This window comes from Sturnus vulgaris, chromosome 7 (genome assembly GCF_052056855.1).
Source record: "Sturnus vulgaris isolate bStuVul1 chromosome 7, bStuVul1.hap1, whole genome shotgun sequence".
NCBI lineage: Eukaryota > Metazoa > Chordata > Aves > Passeriformes > Sturnidae > Sturnus > Sturnus vulgaris.
This window is the reverse complement of record NC_142249.1, coordinates 32,232,667-32,250,765: the sequence shown is the minus strand read 5'-3', so window position 1 is coordinate 32,250,765 and position 18,099 is coordinate 32,232,667. Positions and strand designations below refer to the sequence as shown.

The following is an 18,099-nucleotide window of genomic DNA, read 5'->3' as shown; positions in this document are numbered from 1 at the left end:
GGCAGGAACACAGAGTGGGGTTCCCAGGAGCCCATTCTGACAGCCGGGTGCAGGCAGCTCTTGTGCTGAGCTCTCACCCAGCCTCAGTGCTGACTGCATCCCACACAACCCGCAGCCCAAAAGCAAACCCCAAACAGTTGGCAAACTATGGGCCTAATCACCCTAATCTGGCTCTTGTCAGGCAGTTTACCTGGCATCAGAAGCTTTACTTGTGCAGTTGTTCAAAACATCAATCAAAATACAAAGATGTCTTACCAAAGTGTATACACTTTATGACAATTATCAGCCCCTACAAGATGCATTTCTTAAATGAGTATTCACTCATACTGGATATTACTTATGCTCCTATCTTTAAGGTCAGAGCTGGGGAGAGTCAAACCATTCCATCCACCATTCCCCAGTTTACTCAGTAGCCCCTTTACAGGCAGGGCTGACTCATCTGGCCCATTCCTCAGCCTAGACCAGCTCCTCTCAGAGTTACCAAGTGGTGGCTACGTTTTCCTTGTGGGCTGCTAAAATAACCCCCACCCCTTCACAGCGTCCTGAGTAACTCTGTTCAGACAAGGTTAAGTCCAGTATTTGATTTTAATCTTCTGAACAGAAGCCCTAAAATCTCTCAGACTCCTCTGTGCTATGTCCCATTGGTAACAGCTGCTGACAAATTCTCATGAAATTCTCATGTGATAGTTTTATGATCTAAGCCATGAACCTGGAAAAAAGCTTGAAATCATCTGGTAACACACTAATGAATAATGCAATGTAGGGAAAGCTATTAGGAAACAAAAAGGATTAATACTTGGCAGAAACTTGGGAAGATGTTCAAGAACAACTGGTTAAATTTAATATCCAGCTGCTTTACTGTTGTTAGAATTGTAATACTTGTTTGAAATAGACTGAAGGATTTCCACTGAAAATCAATTCCACATCTAGAATGCTTTTAGAGAACAGTCTGCTTTGTGTGATTTGCTGATTTCTTCCCCATATTGAGCTTTAAATACTTTAAATATTTAATCTGTGGTTTTTCTTTTTGAAAACTTATTTTGCCCTTATTGTGGTAACCCTCTTCTTCCTCTGCAATTTGCATTTACCACCAAATGCAAGCACTTCCCCAATGTCAGAAGCTGTGATAACTCAGCCAGTGGGTGTCTTGTTCCCCACTGCTGTCTGGTGGTGGCTGCCCAGATGTGGTCAGCACAGCTTGGTACCAGCCAACTCATACAGAATTGATAAAAAACTTCTTCCTTTTTCTGTAGGAGCTGCAACAGCTACTCCTTCCTTACTCTGAGCAGAGATGGATCAAAATAAGTCATTAGCTGAGATTTAAACTCTATACTTATTAGCATCACTGTAATGTATATTGACTGACTTCAAGTTTACCAGGAGGCATCCCTTCCTCCTACCCCCACCTCCCATCTCCAGTCAGGCCTCTCTCCAAAACTTCATATTTGCAGAGTTTAAAGTTTGTTTTAATTTTCAAGTGTGTGGGTATTTTTCAGCTGTTCTTTTCTCTGTAAAAAGCTAACAATTAATATAATCCAGGAAGCAGACACATCTTTTAAGCTGGAGCAGGAAAAACAACGCTAGAAAGCAACCTCTTTCTAGAAACTGATGTGAGCACACCCTGTGAGTATAGGGTTTGCTTATAATAACAGAGATACATGAAGCACTGAGCTTCATCAGGAATCTTTTAGTGCCCTGCTCAGGGCAGACTTTAGCCCTTCACTGCCTTCTCACTCAAAGGAAAGCTGCTCAGAGCAGAGGCTCTTCCTCCTGGCCCTGTGAGTGAAGCAAGCGGGTTGGATCAAAATCAATTTCCTAAGGCCAGGTCAAAGATGTGTTGTCACTCCAGAGCAAGAAGGGGGAAAAGCAGTTTAGGAGTCAATTCTTAAAAATTGCCCCTCTTGCCTCTTTGTCAAAGTTATTTGAGGATGAGGCTTGGAATGAGTTTCTTTTCTGGTGTTCACGAAAGGAAAGCTGAATGAAAGATTATGTAGTATGAGAGCATTATCCAGCAAAAGAAAATAATCACAAATGAATGCTGTGGAATGACTTGCAAACTGTGGATATGGAAAAAAACTGACTTGACAAACTTTTCCCATTTCAGATCACATTACCAATTTTAATCTTCTTCATTTTTTTTAATCAAAGAAATTATCAGGAGATGCCTGAGTGTCATTTTCCTTAATAGAAAAGTAGAAGAATTAGCTGCAGAAGGTAAATTATTTGTTTCACTATTAGCCTTCGGCTACATTATGTGCTTAATGATAAGCTGATTTTCTAAAGCCTCTATTCCTCCCCTTCCTTCATGAAAGCAACGATTGATGCCCATGAGACAACACTTTGTATGATGTTCACCTGGGAAGGAGCAAACAAAGCGAACTTGTTCGTGTTACCTCTATTGCCAGCTGGAACTGCTCGTGCTCTCGCTGGAGCTGCTCGGCCTCCGAGAGGGAGCTGGCGTTGACAAGGCTTGCATTGAGCATGGACTCCCCATTCCTGATCCAGCCAAGCACCTGCAAACAAAGGATGAGCTTATTGAGAGGTTGCTTCAGTACCAGGGTTTATGCAGGCACCTATCAGAAAATGCTCCAGCCTGGCTGAACAACAAGTGTGGTCTCGGGCTGCATCTGTGAGCAGAAAGAAATCCTAGCATAAGGTCTTAATGACACACAGTTTTAGGAGGCAAAGATCTTATTGAAAAAGTTATTGCTTGAAGAATTAAACTCTCTTTACATGGATATTTGGATAGCAAAGAGCACTCATTTTCAAGGTTTGATCATAAAAATGAATGGGCCCCTATGCAAATACCCCAGGGCAAAACCACAAATCATAATGAGGGAGATTTGAATTTAAACATCTTTTCAAATTTCCGACTGGAATCATAGATGTTGCAACACCTTTCTGCTTCACTTGCCTGTGTGTCTTTCACACAAAAGTCTGTGTGAGAAAAGAGCTTAGGGGGGAGGAGGGAGAGGAGACGGTTGGATTCATTTGGCATGGAGTTAAGATGCAGTTGGAATTTCCACCTGCACACAGAGCTAGGAAAAAATGTTAAGTCTTGCATTTTGTATTTAATCAAGAGGCTTTACTTCAGACATGTTAAAATTATTTGTAGACATGCAATCCATGCTGTAATGACTGCAGAATCACATCCTAAATGTACTTAATTAATCCATCAAACTTGTACTCACTCATTTAAGCAGCAACATTTTCTGCTATTTTAAGACACATGTTTAGGAAATTAGCACCCAGAACACATATGCAAGTTCTTTCCTGCGTTGTCTCAAAGCTTTTTTTCTACCTGTGAAGGTGTCAAATTAGTCCAGTAAAGCCAGAAAGTTGCTGAGTCCAATTCACAGATGCACAGGAAATCCTGACTGCTCAATCACTGCCCTAAATTTAGCTCATGATTTCCAAAATTGACTGCTGCAATAGTCTGCACAGCTATTTCCCTTTTGCGCTATCATTTTCTACAAGGGGTTCATTAAATTGCCTGGAGGAAATGGATTTTTGTTACTTTGTTTTTAATCCCTACATCACGCATCACCCTAGTTAGTGCCATTCAGTTCCCTGTAGGGTAAAAAATGAGTTTTCCCTAGGAGAAAAAAGGGAGACATCTATACATGTAGCTGACCCTAATTTGTAGAAAATTATATTCTGCTAAGTACAACAGTGTGGAAGATTTAATTTCATTAGTTTCTCTTTCATCAGCAGGTGCAATTTTTCCTATGGGAAATGCATCACACATTTAAAGGAAAAGCAGTTGAGTTATCAGGTGGAAATTGTATTGTCTGGCATTTCCTATAATCCATCAGACTTGAACCCTGCATTATTACCAACCAAATAGTACCAAATTCTGAAGTTAACCAAAGGATCACTGTACCTGGGAAAGGCTTGAATTGAGGACATCATGAGGCCAGACATGCTTTCATATTTTATTTTACATACTGGAATACACTCTGCATTGGACTATTTGGAGTATAGAAAATACTGAGTGTGCATGCTAAAAATAGAGCACTTTTTTTCCTCTGTGGAACAGCTTTCATTTCAGCTGAGTTTTTCAAAAACTGCCACAGACAGCTTGACACAGATTTCACACAAATATCTGAGCCTCTAAATAGTGAAACATCAGAAAAAAATATATGGAAACTCAGTCTTAAAACAAAGCAACTTGATTAGGAAGAGGGACCACACAACCAGTCTGCCACGTTTCCTCTTGTGTTAACAGCACAAATTCATCCCTCTGTTCAAGTGTCTTGCAGACTCAAATTACCCAGGGGAAAGCAGTTCAGGTGAACTGATGGATTTCATGTGCCAGCAATGCTGCCAGCACTGCTCCTGACCAAGGCTGCTGACACCACCCCTGAGTAGCTGCCCCCTCTCCTTCCCCCTGAGACGCCCATTCTGGGGCTCCTTTTTCAGGCCCAAGGAGCACCCAGGCACTAGCAAATTTTGCTTGGAAACATTTACACAGTGACCCCTTTCTACTTCCAGAAGTTTGGCACTTAAATGCTAGAGCCTCATCTGGGATTTGCATCAGCTATTTTCATAGTAATGTTTTTCTCTTACTTGTGCTGTTTACATACAGTAAGGAAAGAAAATTCAGTTGCACAACCAAAGCTTCTTAAGTCAAAGTTCAAAACCCTTGCAGAGACATTCCTTGTGTCCCTGGTTAGAATAGGGAACTGGCTGGAAGGGGGCATTTACACATTTGTATCTGGTTTACAAGACCTGCTCACAAATTGACTCCTACTCATATAGTGCTTAATACCTTTTCATTAAAATATATAGAAAAGCTCCTATTACAGTACCAAGGCACTTCTATGATAATTTCCTGTATTAATAGGTTTACCATTATTTAGCAACATGCAGACAGGCCAACCCTAAAAGATAGGTTTAAACAGACATTTCCTACAAATGACAGATTTTATCAGCTTTGTAGAAGCAGTGATTAAATAATTCTGGAGTTAAATAAATCTTCAAAGACTTTCTTATACATCCTAACAATTTTTTATAACAGAGAAGCAGAAACACTTTTATGGGATCTTATATAAAAGCCACTTGTCAGTGGAGAACAGTTTTACTGCAAGGCATGGGTTGTTTAAGAGGGCAACCACCACAACTCTGAAATAACTCCCACCTTTGACTCCAATTTGCTTTAGAGAGGCTATGCTCCTTTACAGGGATTCTCTGTAATTAAATAATAGTACCAAACTCTTTTAAAACTCCTAATTTCTTCCCTGGAACTCTGCCATCTTCACTGAGCACAGAGTCAGACTCTACAGGAAAAATAAAAGATTGAGGCGCCCCTTGTGCAGCTATCCTTAAGAAATGAGAGCTCTGTACCATGCAGTGCTTTTGTCTACTGCTCAGTTTAGTCAGAATGCTTTCCTTCATGTTTCTAAAAAAGACTTAAGGCCTTGCTACGGATACCTATCCAGTCAGATAAGAAAAGATTTTTAAGTTTAGAAGGCAAAACAATCTAAGGGAGTCTTTTACCCCTCCAGTCCCTTTGCAGCTTCCTGCAGAAGCTTTTACTAACACAGACACAATCATCAAGGACAGCTTCTGGTAATTTTAACCATGTTTAAAGTTGCATCAGTTTTCCAGGAGCTATTTGACATTAGATTAGGAAAAAAACAAACATATTCACTGTCTCTCAAATGACTACTTCTCATCATCCCTTGGGCATATATATTTTCGAGCAAATCTAATTCCAAACGCAAAAATAGATGGATAACAAGCACATCAAAAGGATTAAATGTACTTCAAAACAACCTGGAAAGCAAGTATAGTGGGACACCTCGAGGATATCTTGGAGCAAATTAGGTCAAGTTCAACACTTCTAAAAAAAAAAGCCTAAACCATACAAAGATAAATTTAGGGCATAGGGAAGCCAAACAGCTGCAGGCACAGCATTAGAGTTTGTTTTTTTAAACTGATCTCCAAAAATCTATTCTGCTATTACTTTTATGTAAGCAGTCCAAGCTCTATAGTTTCTGTCAGAAACGAGTAGGATCCAAATGAGGGAAAATCAGGCTTGGGTAGAATTTTTCTTAATAACAAAGACCTTTGTGAATTACTGATCTTTACTATTTCCTCTCTAACGCAGTTCACAGAACATCTCATTTGGAATTGTTCCGCTTTAATGGCCCCAAACTTCAATTCATTGTCTTGGCATTCAAACCCTTGGTGCATATGATATAAAGCAGAAATCTCTGGTAAATGAAACTTAAATAGATAGAGACAGTTAAAAGACTTTTTATTTCCATGAGCCATTATATCAAAATGCAAACACATGTAAATGTAGCAGCTTTGACCAATTTTACTCTGTCAGCAGAACTTAACACAGCTACAGGAGGTGTCTTGCAACAACCACATCTCAACTCATTCAAGATAGAAAGAGCAATTTGGTAATGAGATCATCCATCATCTCAGATGCACTAAACTGAAAGTGAAGGAAACCTGGACCAGACTGGAAATTAACTACAAGCCAAAATCAATACATTTCCCAATTTCACTAAATGGTTGGGAATATGACTCATCTACAGGAAACCAAATAGATAGGACACAGAAATATTTCAACTTTCCCCTTTCTGAGGGAGATTTTCACTGTGGTAATTTATAGGTTAATAAGCAAAGGGCCCTTAGTATTCAGCTGAAAAAATAAAATGTTTTTTCACTACTGGTTTGCTGAGAGGTCACATAATAACAAAGGCTCTGATGGACCCAAGCTCTGTTAAGGAAATACTAATTGAAGGCAGCTGTTCTCTCACAGTATTAGCTCAGTCCTATAACCACTTCCTTTGGGTAGATTTCAGTTGTAAGATAGTTAAGGGCCAGCAGATATTTGATGATAAGGCAAATAACATCAGGTACCTGCAGAAAGTGCTGCACTGCCACTGAATGGCTGCAGGAGCAGCCACAGGGCTGACTGCACTTCATCCTGGGCAAGGGGGCAACCTGCATCTTTAGCCTTTGTGCTACACATGTAAGTCCTCTCTGCTTTCTGTCATGAGTTAAAATGGCTCTGCTTCATCATAAATCTATCATATACACCTCCAAGCTTAGCTAAGCTGTGTACAAGAAACTTCAGGAACCTATAGAAAAAAATGTATATACTTCATAATCATGTTAAGATAGTGTTTCTGGGTTTTGCTCGGTTTGTTTTCTTTTTTTTTTTTTTTTTAGAAGAAAGCCAAGCAGTCTACAGAGTTCCAGAACTTCGTGAGGAACTGATCTTCAATAATCACAAATGCAAAAATGATCATATTTTAAAAGTAAAAATTAGGAGAGTTCTATGCTACTTTTAGGAAGAGTTGCAAAATATTCACATCAAAGCGGACTTTGAAAGAAATTGTATGCACTGCTGTTGTGCTGTCAGTTTTCTGAGTGTGAAGGGTTTTTTTTGCCAGCAATGATAGAGCAATTCAGACAAATAATCAGTTATTCTGTCTTCAAAAGTGAGTATTTATGTTCATATGTACTAAGCATTCAGAGAGTGTATGTGTATAAGTAAACAAATGAGCAGATATCTTTCATGAGCACCTCGCAGTATTTGGACACTCCTGCCAAAACCATCCCCCAACCCATGTATTTGTATAGGTAAAATGGAAAACTGGATATTTCAGGTATCTGGAAAAACATTTTTGTTTTTCCTGATGGAATCAAGACCATTCCATTAAAAGACAGACATACACTAGAGTATGAAGCCACCTATAGGATAGGAAGCAGGAAGTAATGTTATCCTGTGCACCAAAGGAGAATAAAGAAACATGAGGCATCCAAATTAAATATTAGGGAAAACCAAGGAAGGCAGAACATGACTGCCTGTGGTAGGATGAAATCTGAAAGAAAGGCAATGTAATAATACTAAGATGTCTAAACAAGTCCTGGGATCTGGAGACCACTGACATTTTTTATATCACCAGAAGATGTTAAAAATTCCTGCAAGATGACAGATGTATAGCAATAAATGTAAAGGTGTAACTACCATAATGTCATACTTAGGTCTCATAGCTCAGTTTCCTTTGCTTTGGGCCTGTTCTCCACCTCAGCTTAAGTCTGGGTCACAAATCAAATAATTATACTCCCAGAACACTTGGAGTGTGAGGCCATTTCTCCAGCTGAGAAGCTATATGGTCAGTTCTGCACAGAATTACCATAACTTCTCATGATACCATAAACATGCACACTTGGGAGAGCAGAGCCCCTTCTTATTTGCAACAGACCATTCTGTAACTCATCAGCAAATCAAGTACTGTTAAGTAAAGGGGATTTAGACTGCCCACCTAAGGGTTTGTCCCTTGGCACACTGGCTCAGCATGGATGGATGTAAGGGCTGAAAACCCCCTCAAGCCGTTGTGTGGTTAAAAACTCTCACCTGCTTGACCTCAGCCTGGAGGTGCCGGAGCTGTAGGCACTGCTCCAACCTCTTGTGAGTTTGGTCAGCATTAAGCTCCAGCTCGTGCTGTTTCTCATGAAGGAATTCCAGCAGTTCTTGAACCTGTGTTGCAAGATCAATGTCTTTTTCACAGATCAGCTCAATGCCTGTAACATGCAGAGAGAGAGAGAAAGAGAGACCATTGCACTTACTTGAAATTTCCTTTTTGCATAACTAAACTTCAAAATTTTTTGCCACCTAACACATTGATTTGCAACTGTCTGAGTAATACTTTCTCACTTAACTTTCTCACATGTAATATTTGGCTTTTCCAGCTCCCTAATCTTCATCACTACATTTTTCTACAAAGTGGTGTGTCTCTGGTAGTCATTGCTCATCTGACTCATCAGCATCTGGCTAGTTGGACTGACTTAAGTACAGTCTTGCTCAAAAACTTGCATGAACATCAAATTTTAAAAAAGACAGAAAAATCCTCCCTTTTTAGGGTAATTTATAAACATATGCTTTAGAAATGCATGTTGAAAAAAAAATCTAAAAGAGAAAAGAGACAAGGAAAAAAATAGAAAAGTGAAATACCGGAAGTAAACTCTAGGCACCAGATCTACAGTAGTGCTACAAGTACAGGAAACTCCATAGAGAAAACTTTTTTGCATCGGGATGCTTGAAGAGGATCATTAACAACGAATTAGTTTAAATCAGACTTTAGTTCATTCAGAATTATTCCACAGACTGACTTTTCTCCAATCCTCACATACCAGGCAGAAACGATGTCTTAGTACCACATCCTCTTCCCTTGCATCCTACATGAACTTGCTAACCCCTCACAGGCCTCACATGGCCCTGACTTGACCAGGAGATTGAGCTAGAGAATTCCTGAGGCCCTTTCTACCTCCTGAATGTTTTTCTGACACTGTGAGCCTTGTGTGTGGTGGTTACATGAAATACAGTGCAGAGCTTCACACCTTCCTTCTGGGTGACACTGATGTGATGGTGACGTTGGGTTTGCTACCAGTGCAACTGGAATGGCCTGGAGGAAATGTCATTCCTGGGACTGAAAACTAATAAAGACCTCACTCTTCCCTTATGAAGGTCTACTGGAATTTCGCCATTGGCCTCGAAGCAGGAAGGATAAGGAACCTAACATAAAAATAATGTGATTGTAGTCATGCTGAGAAAACACTGCACTTTCCTCTAAAGACATTTGATTTCATGGAATAATACAGCATTAAAAAAGCAATGTGTTAATTAGAAGCTGCTGAAAAAAGTCTTGGACACTATTTTTGAAAATAATTTAGAAAGTTGTCTTTACCTCCCTCTTTATCCTTCTCAGAGACTCATGACTTTCATTCGCAGTATCTATACAGGACAGCACACAAAATAAATACAACCTTATTACTAACCCTATCCCCTTTTCCTGGTTTCCAGTTTTATCAGAAAAATCACATGGGAATGCAAATGATTGGCTTATTCCCTTTCCCAGTCAAAGCAAAACAGTTCCTTCATTACCAAATAAAGTGGAATGGCCCCTGGCTTCCCATTTAAAACTGGAAATGTAATATATGTTTCTATTCTTGGGAGTGGAGCTCTTTTCAATTGCCAGACACCAGGCATTGTTGCTGCAATTAGCCTGCATATGGTTCTGTATCCTGAGGGCATGATGGCTTTTTGTATGCTTGACTTCCCCACACCTATTGGATATTAAATGCACAGCTTTCCCGCCCGCACACTCAGCTGGTGCAGCTCCGATGGTGCTAACTCATCAGCAGCAAGCAGGGAACTGCCTGGGATGCTATCCAAGGGCAGTGTGTGCTCCCTATGATGAATGATCTGCCCTTTCCTGCTTGTCATATGTCACACAGATTTATTCTGTGGTGCCAGCACATGAGGGGAGAGCGCTTTGTCTTCTCAAGTATTGGTTGGCAAAACACAAAGCCTTGTTTCCCGAATAATTCCGTACATATTATCTTTACATTGTGTTTTGACAGCTAGAAAAGCACAGCTGACTTTCTGATAAAATGAACTTGGTTGCCATTTTCTTCTACTGCCTCAAACAGTGCAGCAGATGTCAAGTGAATGATATTGAATTGAAAATGTTTTTTAAAATCCTACAGGAAAGAGTACTGGCATCCTACAAAACATACATTAGTGACACCTGAACTGCTCACAATGTGAAGTACAATTCAGTCTAGGGAAGGGGTATTGCTTTTTAGTTTGTACAAAACTGTTCTGAAACTGCTTTAAATCTACTTTATGCTGAAATGTTAAGAGCCTGTGATAGCACAGTTTATATTCTCTTCTTTGCAATATAAACTACAGTTATAATTAACTACAAAGGACATCACGAAGCAAATGAAAGAGATTTCCACTTCCTTTTTAAGCAATGCAACACTTGGAAAAGAGGTTAACAATTTCAGCTTGATGACCAGGAAGCAGAAGGACTTGGAATTTTACATGTATCAGGCAGAATAAATGTCCCCAGCTTCAGTTCTACAGTGTATTTCAGGTTTTACTTAGAAGTAATTTGTCTAAGATAGAAAAAGGAGCTCTGTAAACCATGAGACCTCCAACTGGGGGCTCATTATGACAATGATATTGACAATGCAAATGGACTTTATTAATCAAATAAATTTGCACAATCAATTAACCAGCTATTACAGTGTAACTGCTTTTTATGTCTAGAATCAGACTAACTAAGGCGCATATGCTAATAAATTACCAGAGCACATCACCACCACAGCTTGGGCCCAACTGCTGAATCACTCCTGAATAATTATCCTAAGCTTTCCGTGGGAAATGGATTTCTCAGAAATGTCCAAGTTGTCACTTTTGGGAACACTAGGCTCCTTCAACATATTGAGTTAGGCATCCAAAAAAAAAAAAAAAAAAAAAAAAAAAATCAATAACCATTCTGAGATTATTTACCCACATATTTAGCTTTGCTATCAGCATTAGAGCTAAAATCAAACAGGAAAATAGCAGATAGGTTCCCTGAAACAAAAAGGGCTGGCTCATTAAAAACTCTAGTCTTGTTGACACTATTACTATAATATTCTCTACACACAAATACGTTTCCCGATTGACACAGATGTTAGTAACGATTTGTAAATACTGCAAAATTTCAGGAAATGCAACCTGACTTCCAGATTTTACCTGTTCCCTAACAAAACCAAACATTTCTTTAAAAAATAATTATTCTGATGGTACAAACAGTCTATTCCAGGCTCACTTGCATGTGCTGGAGTATGGAAGGAATCACAGGAACATAACCCTGAGCAAGATGGAACTTTGGAGATGCTGGGCTTGCAGAGATGCTGATTGTAGGGATGCCCTCAACATCCACAGAGTCTGACCTGGTGCATCACAGAACCACTGGATTTATTGTATCAACATAAGAATGTTCACAGGGATTTCCAGACACTCCACAGCCTAGTGAGAGTCAGTGCTCCAAGTCTGCACCAGACATGCAAAAATCATGGCTGAAAACCTTCTTTTTCTATCTCCTCAAGACTTCCAAGTGAGAAAGACATCATAAATGGCAGCACCTGGATTTAATTTTATCTGACAGACTTGCTGGTTTAAAGACCTCCAAGAGAAAGGACAGAGTGATCAAAACAAGTCAGTTTCCTGTGTGGCATGTTGAAAAGAATAAAGCTCAAAGAGAGCTATAGGGAAGGGAAGAAACTTGGTCAATTAAGGGTGGCTGGTTAGATAGAATGGCTCTGGAAAATCACATTTTTTCTGTGGCTACAGCTGAGTTTTGATTGTAGCAGTGGTGACAGTGTACAATAGGAAGCAGCAATAGCAGCTGATTTCCCAGAACCCCTGCAAGTTTTCAGCTCTGGCAGTTAAGAACAATCATCCCTACCCTATGCACTGAATGGCTATGATAAAAGATTCAGGAAGAGGGAGTAAAATTAAATCACTTTTTTATGAAGTATAACTGTACTTTATTGAAGTAAGAAGCAGTAGGCTCCCAAGTACTATCTTTCTTCCTTATTTTTCCATTCTCCCAGCATTTAGCATTCCATGCATAGCAGACATGGCCATTACCTTTGATTAAGTACAGTTACTCTACATCCCCATGGGATTTCTGCTTCCCTGCTTTTGGGAGCAGTGGATTTTTATTGGGTAGGATTCATAGAAAGTGATCTTGGAGAATCTTACAAAAACATTTTACAAGTCAATTTATTGAGTTGCTAACCTTTTGTCAGCAATCCAAAAGAAGTTGTTTCTAACTTCTTGACAAACACAGAATTTATTTATTTTTTATTTTCTAAAAATCAGCCACTGAGGCTCCTGACTGTGCTCTGGTCTGGATCATATTCTTTAGCTCCCACGGATTCCTTCAGGATGAAAAAAACCAAACAGACAAAAGAGCACAAACATCTTAACCAATGTCTTGGGATGAGTTTTCTAACTCAGAAAGCAAGGAGGCTGAAGCACAGGGCCAGGCATCATGTGGGCAGATCTCAGAGAGGCTCACACACATGGCTCACAGAAATTATCTAGTTCACAACATCCTCTTGAAGCTGTCCTAAAGCCTCTGTTGAGTGCAGCCTGCCAAATCAGGCTGGATACTGCCAGATTGTTTTGAAGGTAGGTGCCTAGAGGTAAAATGTTTGCCAAAGAATAATACCATAAAATCCTTTTTATTTCAAGCGAGGGAAAGAACAGGAACTGCTCTTGCTTTGCACTCTTTCCAAACATTTTAGAAGGTTAAAGCACTACATAAGTAACATTCACTTCTGGGCTTTATGCAGTGATTAATCTGAATTATGACATTCCTTTTCCAGATGCAAAATTCAAGGATACAAAAATTTTGACTCTGTGGATGTATTAGAAATTCTCTTATGTTGAGAAGCAGAGTAAAATCAGACAGACTCTCTATCAAAATGAATCAATACTTTCATTTAAGAGCACACTTCAAAGTGCTTTTTTACACCCAAATTTCTACCTTTAAGTGCACTCTGAAAAGTACAATTCCAGTGTGGTTTATCATATTCCCTTTTCACACAAAACAATTCCAAATAGAACTGGCTGGAGACAAGAGTTCCATTTCATGACTGGTTTCAAGGCTCTCCTATTTGGATTCTTTCCCAGAGGACTCTTGGATAATTAGATTCTTTCTCCCCTCACTCCCTCTCTCTTTCCCTTGGGCACATCTGCACCCTGGAATAGGGAACAGGTACTGGAATCTGCAGAGAATGGAGCCAGCCCATCTGGTCAGTTTGACTCTCACTAAAGTCTATTTGCAGTAAGATTAACAAGCTAAGGAGTCTAGAATGACTAGACTTCATCCAGACCTGAGGTCTGCCTGCCCAGCTCAAGGGTCTGTAGCTCATGACTCTGAAGTGTTTGTTTCTGAGCTGGAGCAAGGACAAGGAGCTTGTCTTTCTCTCCCCTCTCCATCCAATTTGGAGTCAATCAAAAACTCCATCCTGCAGCTGTAAAACTTCCTGAATGAAACTTGAAAGTCAACTTCATTTCCTCAGTGAGTTTCAGTCTCAAAGAAACAGCAGTTTTTTACATAAATTCTGAATCTAAATTCTCAAAACTTGTGAAACAGTTCTGGGAGTGGAGAGACAGGTACTGCCTATTCTTATGCTAAAAGCCTATTCGATATGTATTGAGGTATTTTTGCTTGCTATACATTTCGGGGTTTGGACTTTTTCTTGTTTTGCTTTGTTTTTTCTTCCCCATGTAAAATAGAGATCAAATTGCCCTTCTCACCTGAAGCCTGGACCTCCATGATGTATTGGTGTAAGTCCTGCCCTTGCTGGATGACTTCAAAGGTCATGTTGTTCATGGCCAGTTTGCGCTCAGTGTGACGCTGCAATCGCTGCTCAGCCAGGGTCAGATCTTCAGTGTTGAAATCATTCATCTGCCTCAGCAGATCTTCATTCCAAGCATCCAACTCTGCTGTAACCTTCATGGGCAGAAGACAGACACTCAGGATCAATGTAATATCTTACTCTCAAACAACGTTTGGATCAGAAAATACTTTGCATTTTGACTCTGATCCAGAAACCTTCAAACTCCAGATCCTGCCTATTAATGGTGATACTTCACATTCTTCTTAAGTGAGGATCCGTGAAAGATATTCAGTCCAACAAAAATTGTCACCTTCCTTTTCCCTTACATATCCCAAATGACACTGGAAAAGAATACCCACTATATTCTCATTGATGGTAGAAACAATTGTTTCTGAATATATTCAAACTAAATGAAAAAGAAATTCTTCCAGAATTACAAAACACCCTGCAACTACACAATCCCAAAATGGCCTGAACGTTTCTAAAGCCATTTTGCAACACATTATATGTTACATATCACAGATATAATGCACAATACTGAAACATCACACTCAAGGTTTAGGTGAATTATCTACAGGTGCACAAATGGTACCTGGCTGTAACCAAAGACCTGCCAGTAACTCTTGGGAACATGCAAGACCTTCTTTGCTTTCTCTGCTTCCTAATTGTGACACAGAGGCTGATGATTTTAGCAGCTCATTTATTGTATCTTCTGCATTTTACAGCTTTCTTCACAGTAGCCAGCTGGTATCAAAGTCCTCCAGTTTCGCCTGTGCAATTAAAGCAAGATCTAGTCTCCATCTAAGCAGCCCAGTCTCACCTCAACCTAGGTTTTACTGCCACAGACAAAAAAGAGGGAATGTACTAGTGACAATGAATGAGGAAGGGGGGACAAGGGAAATGGGAATTAAGTTGTACAGTGCAGAATACAAGTTTTAGAAGGATTAAAAATTATTAAATAAACGCCTTAATTCTGTTTAATAGGTCAAGTCCTCATAGATAGATTCAGTAGAGCTAAAAGTAGGTATCTACATTCCCACTTGTGCACATTATGATGCAGTCAAAAATTCTCTGCTTTTCACTAAAAGTGCTCTTCAGGGCCTGTGTGCAGTGAGATGTTGAACTTCCTAAGGAACCAAGATTCAAAGCTTTCCATTCAGCTTTCCTTTCCAGAAAACATACATTATATGCAACACAGGCTTAGGAAGAGGACCCAAATGGACCAATTTTCAGCCTCTCACATTAGAATGGACAGGAGCACACAGTTTTGCACTAGAAGGAAGAAGTGCATGTTTTCTGAGAGAAGCAGAAAAGCAGACTTACTCAATGAAGAACCTGGGACTCAGCTGCAGAGTAGAAGGCAGAGTGTGGATATCCTGAGGGGTTTCTATTTTTCTTCAGCTTGTTCCTTTGCCCATTCCACTCAATTACCTTTAAATAATAGCTATCTCTACGCTGTCTTTGCCCCCATTCCTGATTCTAGCAGCCTCTGATTCATTCACATATCACAGCAGGAGTCCCTGGACTGTGGAGATTTATTGGCAGATTTAACAGTTATGGAAAAATGTCCAGAGTTAATGGTGGAGAAGAGTTTTACTAGATACATTTACATTTAGGGACAGACGCTCAGCTAACAGTAATCAGAACTGAGGTGATGACCTCATTTCAAACTACAAACAACATAATTAATTGAGCACAGGTTCCTACAGTCATGACAGTTACACAAAGTCCTTTCTGTTCTTTCTAATGGAAAAGCACATGCCATAAGTGAATCAGAAGAACTTTCTCTTGGTAACTTCTCCACTTGGCTGCAGAGGGGACACTGACCACTATTGCTATTGTTGTTAAATCTACAATAATTTCCATTCCAGCACCAGGAAATGGTTCTTCCTGACCATACTGGTTTTTGCCCCTCAGGTGTGAGCGTCCAAGACAGATCTGCAGCAGAGAGGCATCTATAAACACTCAGGAGAAGGATGAAACCGGGCAACCAGTGCAGCTCATGTTCATGTCTGCAACCAGCTTCCACCAGGTTCCACACAGAAACGGAGCTGCACCCCAACACCTACCTGTCCTTTATGGAATATGGAGCTAAAAGAGGTTTTGCTCCATTATCCACACTCCCCAGATCCAATCAGTGCTCCAGCTAAGGAGGAAAGGATGGCACAGGCAGTGAGAATACAAGCTAACAAACAATGTGGGGTGCAAGGCCAGCCCATGGTGCTCCATGTCACATTGACAGGGCTGGGGACAGAGGCTAAGGCTGCACTGAGCAGCTCTGGACAGTCAGGCACATCCAGCAGTAACAAAGCTGTCCCAGTGAGTGCCAGCTCTGCCAGGGGAGCCACCAGTGGAGGGAAGTAGCCTTTGAGTGAGGGCTGATGAACGACTGACAGTCATCCCATGTGCTGGGTCAGGAGAAGAGAGGAAGGAATCAGGCACAGCAAGAGGTGGAACAACACCAAATTTCTCAGGTTCAGTGGGTGCAGGAAGGCTGGGTACATTGCTCTGAGTAACAAACAGATGGCTAGCAGGGAATCTAAAGCACACTAAGGCAAGAAGCAATAGCAGGGCTGTGATAATAACCCAGGTTTCCTGAATCCCAGTCTGGTGCCCTGTTCCAGAGACCATGCTGCTTTGCATATCTCATTAAAACATTTCCTTTTCTGTCTGTACAGACAATGCCTTAAAATCACAGCATTTTCTGTACTTCAAATAGGATCATTTGGAAATGGTGCCAGAGTCTGAATTGACTGGTTTGATTTGGGTATAGGGAAATTTATTTTTTTTCCTGAGGAAGAAGATGTAATTAGTTAGCTCTCTTAATTACAGCCACATATTTTTCAAGTCTAAAGAATAGATGCTTTCACAGATTAGTCAGGCCTTGACATCTCTGATAAAACTTGGACTGCATCAAACAGAAGTTCCTGTCCTCTAAGCTGTGGCAAGACCCAATTGCACTGGGCCTCTGTCAGGAATACTCTCATAAATGAGGGTCACTTGGCCATGAACTTGTTTTATTCCCTTTTGACAAAGAAGGATGGTTGATTAGTTTGCCCTGTTTATGTGCTAGTTTTTTGGTGGGAAGAACTGACAGCACTTTTTATTCACTTTACCTACCAGTGTTAGTGGTTCTGAATAGACCTCAGAAGCCCTCACATGCAGTGAGAGAAGGGAATCCCTGCTTTAATAGAAGATCTGAGCTCTGCTCTGTCCTGCTGTGGCTTGAGAAAACAATTGTACCACAGCAGAAGGGTTGTGAGAGCAGTAAGAGCAGCAGTGCAAGGTCTACATCAGCACAAGCAGCAGCATTATCCCCTGGCTCCCACACTGTTCCAAGGAAAGCTGCACATAACTCATTGTCAGCCACATTTCAGCCAACTCCTTGGAAGGAACCTCTCCTTTTTTTGTGGGTCATACAAGGTCAGTGGCCAAGAAACAGCTCCCTATTACTAAAGGAAGGTCAAATGACCCAGGAGTACTGATGAGAGAAAGCCGTGACAAAGCAGTTGATTCCAATGAGCCTAGGAAGCACATTTTGTCATTCTTCACTTGAAATAGATCTCCTGCTGCCATGATAATGGGAGGAGCAGAAATGCTGGCAGTGAACCCACTCTAGTATGAAGTGAGATATCTGAGATATCCTTATCAGAGAAATGGAGGAAGCACATGAGTGAATGCTGAGTTTGTGCGAGCTCCATGAGATTATCACAGAGCAATTATGGATATACAGCCTATGGCAGCCCAGTCTGTTTTCCATGCAGACACAGTGACCACAGTCTAGACCACAAAGCTTTTTAGGCAGGGATCCTCCTAAAGCAGCAAATTAATATATCCAAATTCCTGCAATACTGCTGCATTTGCTGCCTCCTGGATTGTCAT

The 18,099-nt window shown here is 40.4% G+C and overlaps 1 protein-coding gene across 14 annotated transcripts in view; it reads right to left on the bottom strand.

Moving 5' to 3' along the window:
* KALRN (kalirin RhoGEF kinase) overlaps nt 1-18,099 on the bottom strand; it is a 465,057-nt gene that overhangs the window by 152,003 nt on the left and 294,955 nt on the right. For all 14 annotated transcript variants that reach the window (XM_088168302.1, XM_088168303.1, XM_088168297.1 and 11 more), the window contains exons 14-16: nt 14,135-14,330; nt 8,384-8,550; nt 2,394-2,513 (exon numbers count right to left, since the gene is read on the bottom strand). In XM_088168302.1, the coding sequence (XP_088024428.1) occupies nt 2,394-2,513; nt 8,384-8,550; nt 14,135-14,330 (483 nt within the window). The remainder of the gene's footprint in view (nt 1-2,393; nt 2,514-8,383; nt 8,551-14,134; nt 14,331-18,099) is intronic.